We start from the raw sequence: 12,724 nt of genomic DNA on the forward strand, positions 1-12,724 counted from the left end.
AAGAGCATGTCCTGAGCTGAAATCAAGAGTTGGCCATTTAACCACATGAGCCACGCAGGTGCCCCAGTAGTTACCTCGAAAGAAGATGGAAACAATATGTTTGGGAAGGGTCAGACAGCAGGCTTCTGGAACATTAGCAACGATCTAATTCCTTGCCTGGGTGTTTTTTACAATGGTATTCCTTTGTATGATTATTATATCTTGTGAGACTGTGTGTATCTGAATTTATATTCATATGAAATGTTTGAAAATATCAATTTTTTCATTTATTAGGTCAATAGCGTAAATTTTGCTATCTTGTATTTATTTAAATTCTATATTTAATTAGCAGATTCACAAAGGTAAAAATGCCTAATTGGCATCACATGCGAGAAGGAAGCAACATCCCTTTTTACACAATAGGTAACAATGTTCAATGTAAGTGAAGGTGATGTTCAAAGGAAATTTTCTATTTTATTTCACAAAAAGAGCAATTTCTACCATCTGCTCTCTGAAAACTGATGGTTGCTCTGAAAATTGATCTCCCCCTGGTTGTGTTGTTTCTTACTTCATTTTCAGTGACAACGGTTTTCCAAATGACTTAATCTATGTCAGAAATCTTTTTTAAGAATACCAAAGAAAAACCCCACTGCTTAATGATGCTCACTGTCACAGAACTCTGTGATGTAGATATCACAGGAAATGTGTTAGCAATTACAAAGGCAAACAAGTTCAAGTGAGTTTGTGAATGATAGGCTAAAGTTAAAATAAGGATCACTGTCTCTGAATATGTTTTCCTGTGATGCACAAAATTAATTGGAAATTTAAAAGAACATTTTTGGTAAAAGAACATTTTTAAATAGCTTATGGGTATACATATTTTTAAACACAAAAAAAAACCTACTATAAGTTTTTAACCGTAATAAAATAATACTACAAATATTCCTCATGCAACATCCATGGTATTTACCACACAATTAAAATTTAAAATGAAAGTTGTATTTTTTAAAGTTTGATTTCTTAAGACTAATTAACTATTTCAGGACTCTCTAAAGCTTAAACAGAATCAAGTCCTTCATTGAATGCTTCATGACACAGATGAACACTGTAATATGTATAAAATTTCATATCAATCCTCTCTATACTACTTGCCTTCTTTAACTTAAACATTACAACCTCCTAATTTTTTATTGTAGACCTTAAAATTGACAGCCCTAGATTACCATCACTACTCACGACAAAAGCCTCTGAAATAGATCTGAAATTTAAATACAAAAATAAGATTTAAGGAGAGGCGAAAACATGAGTGAATTTTTTTCATAATCTTAGAACAAAAAGTGTTTTTCTAGGTATAATACAAAAACCAGAAGCCGGGGCGCCTGGGTGGCTCAGTGGGTTAGGGTTAGGGTTAGGCTCAGGTCATGATCCCAGGGTCCTAGGATCGAGCCCCGCATCGGGCTCTCTGCTCAACAGGGAGCCTGCTTCCTCCTCTCTCTCTGCTTGCCTCTCTCCCTACCTGTGATCTCTGTCTTTCAAATAAATAAATAAAATTAAAAAAAAAAAGAAGCCATAGAGAGAAGACTGATAGATCCAGCTTTTAAGAGAAAACTTTCATTAAAAACAAAAACAAAAACAAAGACAAAAACAAAAAACAGGAGCGCCTGAATGGCTCAGTGGATTAAAGCCTCTGCCTTCAGCTCAGGTTATGATCCCAGGGTCCTGGCATTGAGCCCCGCATCGAGCCCCCCATCAAGCCCTGCATTGGGCTCTCCGCTCAGCAGAGAGCTGTCCCCCTCTCTCTCTGCCTGCCTCTCTGCCTACTTGTGATCTCTCACTCTCTGTCAAATAAATAAATAAAATCTTTAAACAAAACAAAACAAACCAAAGACATAGAGAAAAAAGCTTGCAAGATATATGACACAGACTGGAATTCTTTTTTTTTTTTTCTTTTTAAGATTTTATTTATTTATTTGAGAGAGAGAGAGAGACAGCATGAGCAGGGCGGCGGGGCAGAGGGAAAAGTAGGCTTCCCAATGAGCAGGGAGCCCAATGCAGGACTCAATCCCAGGACCCTGAGATCATGACCTGAACCAAAGGCAGACATTTAACTGACTCAGCCACCCAGGTGCCCCAGGACCAGAATTCTTTAACATAGAAATTGCTCAGGAAGGGTGGCTCAGTCCTGGGACTGAGCCTGCTTCTCCCTCTGCTCCTTCCCCAACTCGTGCTCATGTTCGTCGTGCTCTATCTCAAATAAGTAAATAAAATCTTCAAAAAAAGAGAGAGAGAGAGAAGGAAATACCAAGAGGTATAATCAGAAGAGATCTGAGACTCCCTTAAAAAAAAAAAAAGAAAAGAAATTGCTCAGGAATCACAATGAAGACAAACGATTCAACGAAAACATGGGAAACTATAAGGACAGCTCCTAAAAGTAAAATTAAAACAGACAAAAAATATGTTCATTCTCATTTTGATAAATGTAAATATCAAAACAAGATACTATTTTTCATGTCAACGATAATGAAAAATGTTTAGAATTGAATGTTGATGAAATGAGAAAAACAGACATTTCTCATACACTATTGGTGCAAATATAAGCAGACATAATCTTTTTTAATAGCTTTATTGAAGGGCGCCTGGGTGGCTCAATACATTAAGCCTCTGCCTTTGGCTCAGGTCATGATCCCAGGGTCCTGGGATGGAGTCCCGCATAGGGCTTCCTGCTCAGTGGGAAGCCTATTTCTCCCTCTCCCATGCCCCTTGCTTGTGTTCCCTCTCTCACTGACTCTCTGTCAAATAAATAAATAAAATCTTTTAAAAAAATAATAGCTTTGTTGAAATACACATAATTCCCACACCATAATATTCACCTATTTAAAGTAACAATTCAACAGCTTTTACTGTATCAGAGAATTAGGCAACCATCCTCACTCACAATCTAATTTCAGCACATTTTTAGCACTGCACAAAAGAATTCTCATATCCCTTAGCCATCACTCTCCCATTCTTCCTACACCAACAGCCATACACACAGAATCTTATTTGAAGGGCAATCTGATGATGACAAGAAAAAATTTAAGTGTGCAACCCTCTGAACGAGCAATTCCATTTCACAGAGTGGACCATATAAGAAAAAGTATGCGAGGGGCGCCTGGGTAGTTAAACTTTTTATTTCAGCTCAGCTCATGATCTCAGGGTGGTGGGATTGAGCCCTGCATGGGGCCCTGTGCTTGCTGCGAAATCCGCTTGAGGATTCTTTCCCTCCCTCTGTCCGTTCCACCACCCCAAAAAGAAAGAAGCAAATGATACACAAAGATATACACAGGGATGTTCCTCAAACACTATTACAGCAAAATACATAACTTATATAGCTCAATCAGAAACTATATTACTGTAATACTGGTATAGCAGTAAAGTAAAATACAGTGTAACTATTTAAAAGAAATAAAGACAATTTCTACATAGAAATATTATCAGACTATATATTTAAGTTAAAAAAACAAACTGAAGCAATGCTTATGATATTATTTGTATTGAAAAATAAGGTATTCCTAGAAAATTTTAAAGAGAATACACACTAAATTTTTAGCTATGATTACCTCTGAAGGATGAGGGTTAGGTGTTGAGAAAATGAACATTACATCTTTAATTTCATATTTCATTTTAAAATAAAGTAAACTCATTTTAAACAATGCTCTTCATTATTTTTAAAACACCACCCAGCAACAACAAAAGCATTTTTAAAATTTTTTTTAAGATTTTATTTATTTATTTGACACACAGAGAGAGATCACAAGTAGGAAGAGAGGCAGGCAGAGAAAGGGGGGGAAGCAGGCACCCCCCCCAAGCAGAGAGCCCGACGTGGGACTTGATCCCAGGACCCTGAGATCATGACCCAAGCCGAAAGCAGAGGCTTAACCCACTGAGCCACCCAGGTGCCCCAACAAAAGCATTTTTATTTATTTATTTATTTAAGATTTTATTTATTTACCTGACAGACAGAGATCACAAGTAGACAGAGAGGCAGGAAGAGAGAGACAGGGAAGCAGGCTCCCTGCTGAGCAGAGGGCCCGATGGGGGGCTCAATCCCAGGACTCTGGGATCATGACCTGAGCCGAAGGCAGAGGCTCAACCCACTGAGCCACCCAGGTGCCCCAACAAAAGCATTTTTATATGAGAACATACAAAAGACACACCAGGGTTTTCTTACATAGACATGCAAGGTTCTACCGAACTTTAAAACAGAAAAGCATATATCATCATATCCACAAATAAATATTTAATAAAAGTGACTTAAGCAAGTAGACATAAGATTATCCTAAAGGATAACTATGCATATCACAATATAACTATGTATTTAAACTTAGGGAAAAATTCAAGTTACAAAAATATCTCTGGAAAACAGACAAAAATAATAAGACAATAACACTGGTATTTTCTATTTCAACTATGAGAATATTAAAAAATTCTATCCTACAAATACATATTTGTATTACAAAATATAATTAATATTTATGTATTTACAAAGGCAATATAAATTGCTACTTCCTCCGCCTTCAAATGGCTGTTTATCTTTGTCTTTTTTTTAAGATTTTATTTATTATTTGAGAGAGAGAGAGCACAGAGGGAGAGTGAAAGGGAGAAGCAGACTCCCTAACGACCAGAAAGTCCAATGTGGGCCTCAATTCTAGGACTCTGAGATCATGATCTGAGCCGAAGGCAGATGCTTAACCGACAGGCGCCCCTATCTTTGTCTTTTTATTTTCATTCTCATTTTTGCACATAATATATTCCTTACTTGTATCTTATAGTAACATACAATTTTCAATGGGCTTGTAAATGTTAATTTTTATTCTAGAAGTAAAATTGCTAATGATACTAAACTTACAGAAATCCATCATTTCAATTTTATCATGTTTTAAGATATAATTCAATACCCCAAGGAAATATTTAGAGATGCACCTAAAGATAGAGAGATTAAGGCTATTCTCCCCAGGATTATTCATATTAGTGAAAGTACATAAAAATCTCTTTTCCCAACAATAGGGATAAGTTAAATTAACTGGGGATACTTCCATAATTTGAAATATGTTTCAGCCATTAAAAATAGATGCTTAGGAACAAAATTTAACAGAATGAAAATTACTCAAATTATACAAAAAAAAATACTGTATCATCTCAACTTTATAAGGAAGAATTTAGATTTATGGGATACATAAAGAAAAAAACTAAAAGGCAAGACACTATTTTGCCAGTGTTTTTATTTCTAGGAGTTGGTTTTATGGGCGATTTTTACTTCCTTCTTTACATATGACTATATTTTCCAAAATTTCTTCAATAAAAATCCACAAATTATTTTATAATTATAAATGGCACTTTAAAAGAAAGATGAAACTAAGATAATTCTCATACTGGGGCAGCTCAGCATATACTTTTAAATATTTTAGTATGGAGAAAAATATGATAAACAAAAATTTCATAAGAAAGTCCAAAACAACTATGTAATTGCACAAAGGACTATTTTAGCCAAAATATATGCACTGGATATATTTTAAGATATGAAGAAAGTTGATGTTTACATGCAAACCTCTCAATGATGCCAAAAATATTCCTGTAGTATGCCAAAAAGAAAAACAAAAACATAAGGGCGTGGAAAAAAATAAAGCCACACACATTTAAAAATGAATTTCTGATGCAATACATGATAGCTTTAAATGCTTTTTTCTCTCACTCAACACATATGTGGGTCGCACTGGTATGTTCACGCCTGACCCAAGGTGTCATCATAAAGAATAAAGATATTAATTCATCAAAGACCCCCAAAAGATTCAAAAAGCCAGTACTTCCCTTCAATTATTTTAATTATTCTATGGTAAGCAGCCTCAACACTAAGAATTAATACAAAAGTAAAAAGAAAAGTGGTTGGGAATGACTTGGAATGACTCGTAAAAACAATTAGTGACAATTTGGAAAAGAAAGAGATTCAAAATAAGAGCTCAAAAGATGTGTCTATATAGAGAAGTATTTTCCTCAAAGGCTTTTTAAAATGTAGTTGTTTTTTATTTCAACGGTTTTTTTAAACACTAAGATTGCACCAAGAAACAAAACCCCACATGCCTTAAACTGGAACCACGAAATTCATGACAAATAGTACTGAGATCAGCAGCAATAATTCCACCAGATTTAAAGTTAAAAGAAAAAACTTCCTTTCCTCTTCCATTATCAACAAAAACCAAATTATATGCTCACGCTATTGTTTGGAATATCTAAGCAAAAAAAAAAATCAATGTCCTTTGTGATATTTTATAAATAGGGTGATGAGAAAACCCTTTCATGTTGAAAATCACCAAACTGAAATTAAAGTTTAGAAATTCTTAGAAGTATCCTCATTAAAATGAAAGAAAAAATAATGAAAAATAAAATTATTTAATAAAATTTATTAGAAACATTAAGTCCAATAACATCTTTCACATTTGCACATTTAAACTACAATTTACAAGTTCCATACATACTCCTTATTCTCATTAATTTTGGTAATGACCCTGTGACATCAATAATTACCCTCTGTTTAAGCAAAAACTAAATTAATATTCTTGACTTCCCTAGCTAATATGACTACAGAATGGTAAGGCAAATTAAGGACATAGTTTTTCAGATTCCTAATCTGACAGTCTTCTATCACACCACACAGATGACCAAAGTGTTTCCACTGGTGTCATAAGCAAAAATAAAAATAATAATGATGATTTTCAGATTTCCTAGAACAGAAATTTCAAAAAGAAAATCATAAAGCAAATTAACCTTCATTTCATGTCTACTATATGTGAAGCGTACAGGTACTCACAGACCATAAAATCTTCATACTAATCCTGTAAAGCAGGTGTCTCCCAAATTAGACAAGGAAACTGGGACTCAGAGGGGGCAAGTATCTGCCTGTTTTCACACAGCAAATAAGGAGGACTTAAATTCAGGTATTCTTGACTCCATAGTTTATACTTTTAACCAATAAACAATACCGCCTCTTGGATAATTCTATTTTCCAATGACCAAAAAAGACAGTATATTATGTTACATATCAACCATAGCATAGCTTAATTCTGCAGATCAATTTAAATAGTAGAAACAGTAAGAATGCAAAACTAGAAAGTTACATTAAAATCAGGTTGAGATAAAGGCAGGCTGGAGGGATTCGTTGAGGTCAAAGACACCGCTTGTAAAACCTGCCCTCTCCCCAGGCCCTGACCCGCAGGAATGGATAGTCAGAAGACAGTCCCCTCAGCACTTGCAGAAAGGGGGAGATGTACACACACACACACACACACACACACACACACACACCAAAAACAGAAAAACAAGACTTGCCTTCCCTGCATCATTATTTTACATTTGTACCAAAGACAACCTCTCCCTCCCATGCATAATTATTCAGACCTGAAAACTCATATGATATAAAATACAAAAACTGTGTTCATTATTCGATACTCAGAAATATTTCAATCCTACCTCCTTCTCATGCATTCGAGAGAAGAGATGATCATCGTGGAAACTGCTGGATTTTCTCAGACTGAATTTGGGAGTCATCTGTTGAATGAGTAAGAGTTATTCAATACTTTTTTGGCCTGCCTTATCATTAACCAAAAAGGAAACTCTAAATTGCCTGAAGTTCACACCAAAATAATACTGACATGGGAGAAAAAAGTGATTTATTAACTCGCAAGTGATAGGATTCATAAGACTATTATGCTTCATAATGTAGACTTTTGTTCTTTTCCGTAAATGACCTAACAATTACTTTATTTAAAAGTACCTGTCCATAAGGGGGCGCCTAGGTGGCTCAGTGGGTTGAGCACCTGACTTGATTTCAGCCCAGGTTCATGATCTCAGGGTCCTGGGGCTCCATGCTCATTGTGGAGTCTGCTTGGGATTCTCTCTCCCTCTGCCCCTCCCCACACTTGTGCATGCACTCTCTTTCTCACTCACTCTCCTTCAATGAATAAATAAATCTTAAAAAAAAAAAATCTATCCATAGAAAAAGTCCAGTGACATTCCCACCTACCAGAGAAACTGGGATTGGCTTCTGTCTCAGGTATCGAGGATTTTCTATCTGAAAATTTGAAATAGAAATTAATAATTGTGTTAATTATTAATTATATTTTTGAGTTTTAATTTTTGCATTTTAATTATTATTTGATAACATATAGAATTAAGCTGCTATACAAAAATGTTTTCTATGTATCTTAATATTTAGTTTGTGTTTTAGGATGGGTATTGTATGATGTGCTTTTAGTAGCCCACTAACAAATAAAAATAAAACATAAACTCCTTTACAACAGAAATGCACCTTCATGACCCTCTTACAGCCTAACTGCCCAGCTTCGTTTCCACTACTCCTCCCGACACGTTTTATACCCCCAGGACCCTGGCTGACTTACATTACTGAAATACGGTGGTCTTCCTGTGCCTCTCTACCTCTAGGCACCACTCTGTGCCCCTCTAACCCCCACCTAATCAGCTTTCAGGTCTCAATTTCATTACTCATTACTCATTACTATACAGCCAGGCAGGTTCAGAGCATGAATCCTGACATTCACCTCCAGAATAATTACCAGAGTAGAGAATTCCTTTGGGACTCCTCCTGTATCTGCCTTTCAGGCTCATGTACCCCCTCAGTACACCCTGTATTCCACGGACACTAAATGACTTGCCTTACCTTGAAAAGCACTACCTTCTCTCCCAAATCTGAGTCTTTGCAACCTATGAATTCATTCTCCCAACTTCATCCTGTGGTTCACTTACTCAAGACTCTTCCCCAAGAAATTTAATTAAGTTCCTCTACTCAGATAGTACCCTTCTTTAATCGAACATCTGTCTTCTGTAAAAGAGTATAAACTCAGAAAACAGACTATGACTGTCACAACCCATCTATCCCTAGCATCCACGAAAGGTCCTGGCAGGTGATGGGTGCCCAATAAATATTCATTAAGAAGAAAGAATGGAAGGAGGATAAAAGGGAGGAAGGGAGGAAGGAGCACAGTGTACCTGATCCCACCCTTAACCAAGCTCCTAAAGTATCCTATGTGTCTCTCACAGCACATTCTAAGTGTTTATCAGTATGTCTCCATGTCTGTCTTTATGCACAACAAGTGCAAGGATAATGATGTCTCAGTTTTGTATTCCTGGTAACTAGCATAATACCTAATCTGTAGTAGCCTTTCAAGGAAGTATTTATTGAATGAATATACTGTATGATAAACTAGAAACACTGATTATTACCCCAACTATTTCATTCACAAGTGAAGTGATAATTAAAAATCATTATCAAAGGGATGCCTGGGTGGCTCAGTCAGTTAAGCATCTGTATTCAGCTCAGGTCATGATCCCAGGGTCCTAGGATGGAGTTCCGCATCAGGCTCCCTGCTGAGCGGGGAGCCTGCTTCTCCCTCTGCTGGCTACCTCCCCTGCTTGTGCTTTCTTTCTCTCTCTCTCCGACAAATAAATAAATAAGATCTTTTAAAAAAAATCATTATCACGGAATTCTAATCTCTTGACATCTTAAAGTTACAATTTACAACACAGATAATCTCAAAATATACAAGAACATAAATACAACACTAACCATGACTTCAAGCTAGAACGGTTTTTACCCTGAAGTACACCACTGGCATCAAATGACAAATTTTGTCAAACATATATTATCAGAATCTACTCCTCCAAAATCTATGTTTTCAAAAAGCTCCTCAAATGACTTATTATAGGTTTATAATCATAGAAATAAACAACCCACACCCAAGTTCATAATAAAGATAAGGATGCATGGACCAATTAATCGAAGAATACAGCAGCAATGAAATTAAAAATAGAACTGATTATTCATGTTTAAAAAAAAAAAAAACCCTCCATAGCATCAGATAAGATCTGAAGAGTAACTGTATTTTAGCATCTAGATAAGGATTAATTTACAAAACAATTTTCTTTTGCCTGAAGACTGATTCCTATAAAGTAATGGCAACTGTCTGAATTTAAATTTCTCTCCCCATCTTCCAGAAACCCATACAGATCAACAAAGAAAGCACATTAAAAAACCCATCACCGATGTCTACAACATAACAAGAAGAGATTACTAAAACCCTCGATTTACATGTAAGTGACCAAAGAAAGATCACAGATCAGCAGAGTTAGATCCTGAGCCAAGCCAGAGTGACAGCATGGAATAAAAAGGGAAGTGCCTCAGGGTCCTAGTGGTGTTGGAATATAAATGTCATCAAACATTGACCTGTAAAAGGACAGTGGTCTACCTTTCGTGGGTTGCACCAAAAAACCTGATGGATCAGAGTGCTGGAGCCAGAAGAATCAAAAGAAGGCTGTGAAAAAGTGTAAAGAACCAGAGAAGGTTCTTAGGAAGGAACCACTTATGCAATAGAGAGAGGCCCCTTGGAAGGAAGTTTGTCCATGATGGAGGGAAAGAAGGAAGGAACTAAAGAAAAAGAACCCTAGAGAAACAAGACAGAAGCAAAGAAGCAGAGGATGACGGGTCAAAATGACAACCACAAGAGGCAGAACTTATTAAAGAATGTGAACTTCAGTGGAGCCGGAGAAGAAGGCCTTCCTAAACCAAGAAATAAAGTAAGTTACCCAAGCCATCCATCCCATACAGCCATTGGCTACCTCTTGTTCAAAAACATCTAACATCAGTAATTATGAACAACAACAAAAAGAATCCAACATCCATAAAAACTTCCTATAAAAGACAGAAAATCAAAATCAAAACCTGTCAGTAGTAGGAATTACTTTTTTTCAAAGCCATGAAATAGAAGAAAACAGTAATATGGGCCCCCTTTGGCCTCCCCTGTGTCAGGACTTTGATTCATTAGGGTTTTTTATGCAACCCACTTGACATAGACCACTTTCCTGCAGGTCAATGTTTGACGATGTTTCTGTTCCACCACCAAGACAATATGTATTCAAGTATAACTTCTAAATAATCTCAGGAAGTTCGTAAAGAACACTACAAATAAAGACAGAAAACAGAAAGACATTAAACAGGAGCTGACCAAGTAAGAGCTTGGTGAAGTTGTGAGATGCCAAACTGATACATAAAAGTCAGCTGTATTTCTGTAAATTAGCAAAAGTCTCTTAGGAAAAGAAAATAATTTTATAGAGATATCATTTGTAATCACAAAACATATAATTCCTAAAAGCAAATCTAAGAAAATACACATAAGCCCTTTGTGCAGAAAATAATTCAAAAGAAAAAAAGAAAAAGAAAAAGAAAATAATTCAGATTTTAAAAAAAATATTAATAATGAAATAAATAGTGAAACCATGTTTTTGGACAGTCTCAATATTATAAAAATGACATTATCCTTAGCTTGATCTAGTGACTAAATTTATCCAAACCAAAATCTCAATAGGGCTTTGGTAAAACTTAATAAGCTCATTATAAAATGTATATAAATAAATAGACAAGAATAGCCAAGACATGCCTGAAGAAAACAATCAAGGTGGAGTGATTTACTAAGATATAATAAAACTACAGTAATGAAGATTAGTCAATGGAATCAACTAGAGAGTACTGGAAATTCAAATAAATATGAGAACATGACTCATGAAAAATCTAGCTTTGTGAATTATTGAGAAAATAAAGCTGTGTTCAATAAGTGGAAAAGAGTGAGATCTGATACCTTCTTGTACCACATATGATAAATTTCCAATGGATTAAATACTTATAATTAGGGACGCCTGGGTGACTTGGTCAGTTAAGTGCCTTCAGCTCAGGACATGATCCCAGGGTCCTGGGATCGAGCCCCACATCAGGCTCCTTGCTCAGTGGGGAGCCTGCCTCTCTCTCCCTCTGCCTGCTGTTTCCTCTGCTTGTGCTCTCTCTCTCTCTCTGACAAACAAATAAAATCTTAAAAAAAAAAAAATACTTATAATTAAAAGCAGAACCTTAAAACCTTTCAGAAGACAACTTCAAAGAATGACTTGAGGTGCCTGAGTGGCTCATTCGGTTAAGAGTCCAACTCCTGATTTCAACTGAGATCATGGTCTCAGGCTTATGAGATCAAGCCCCTTGTGGAGTTCCATGCTGGACATGAAGCCTGCTTAAGATTCTCTCTCCCTCTCCCTGAATTTATAGCCTCAAAGTAGAAAAGATTTCTTAAGCAAGAACCAAAACAAAACAAAACAAAATGCATAAACAAAAAGGAAATTAAAATATTTGACTTAGTAAGAACTTCTCTCCAAAAAAGATATCATGAATAACAGAAAAAGATAAGCCATAAACTGGGAGATGTTTGCACAAATGATCAGTCTCCAAAATGTGTAAAGAAGTTCTTTAAATTTTAATAAAAGAAATAACAATACAGTTTTTTAAAATGTGAAAAACATGAGACACATTTTACTGACAAAGAAATCTGAATGACTAATACACGTAGAAATATATGTGCAATCTTTTCAGAAATATGTAAATGTAAAGTAATTCCAGAGCGAGATGGCATTTTATAGCCCCCAGATTGGTACACATTAAAAATTTGACAATAAAAGTGTTCCAGATGGTGCACCACTGGTGGGTATATGAATTAATACATTCATTTTGGGAAGCATTTATTAAGTAGAGATAATAATAAAACCCACTTAAATACCGTACCAGAGAAAGAGGCACATTCTTTAGTAAATAACACTGTACTATATATACACAGCTTTTTGAAAAATAGAGGCAGCAAATTTCCAGCAGGCAGCAAGTACA

The 12,724-nt window shown here is 35.7% G+C and overlaps 1 protein-coding gene across 6 annotated transcripts in view; it reads right to left on the reverse strand.

Moving 5' to 3' along the window:
* Positions 1–12,724, reverse strand: part of CEP112 (centrosomal protein 112) — a 431,394-nt gene that overhangs the window by 360,382 nt on the left and 58,288 nt on the right. For all 6 annotated transcript variants that reach the window (XM_047708133.1, XM_047708130.1, XM_047708131.1 and 3 more), the window contains 2 exons: positions 8,036–8,083; positions 7,483–7,560 (listed from right to left, as the gene is read on the reverse strand). In XM_047708133.1, coding sequence (XP_047564089.1) covers positions 7,483–7,560; positions 8,036–8,083 — 126 coding nt within the window. The remainder of the gene's footprint in view (positions 1–7,482; positions 7,561–8,035; positions 8,084–12,724) is intronic.

The sequence above is a fragment of the Lutra lutra genome, chromosome 16 (genome assembly GCF_902655055.1).
Source record: "Lutra lutra chromosome 16, mLutLut1.2, whole genome shotgun sequence".
Taxonomy (NCBI): domain Eukaryota; kingdom Metazoa; phylum Chordata; class Mammalia; order Carnivora; family Mustelidae; genus Lutra; species Lutra lutra.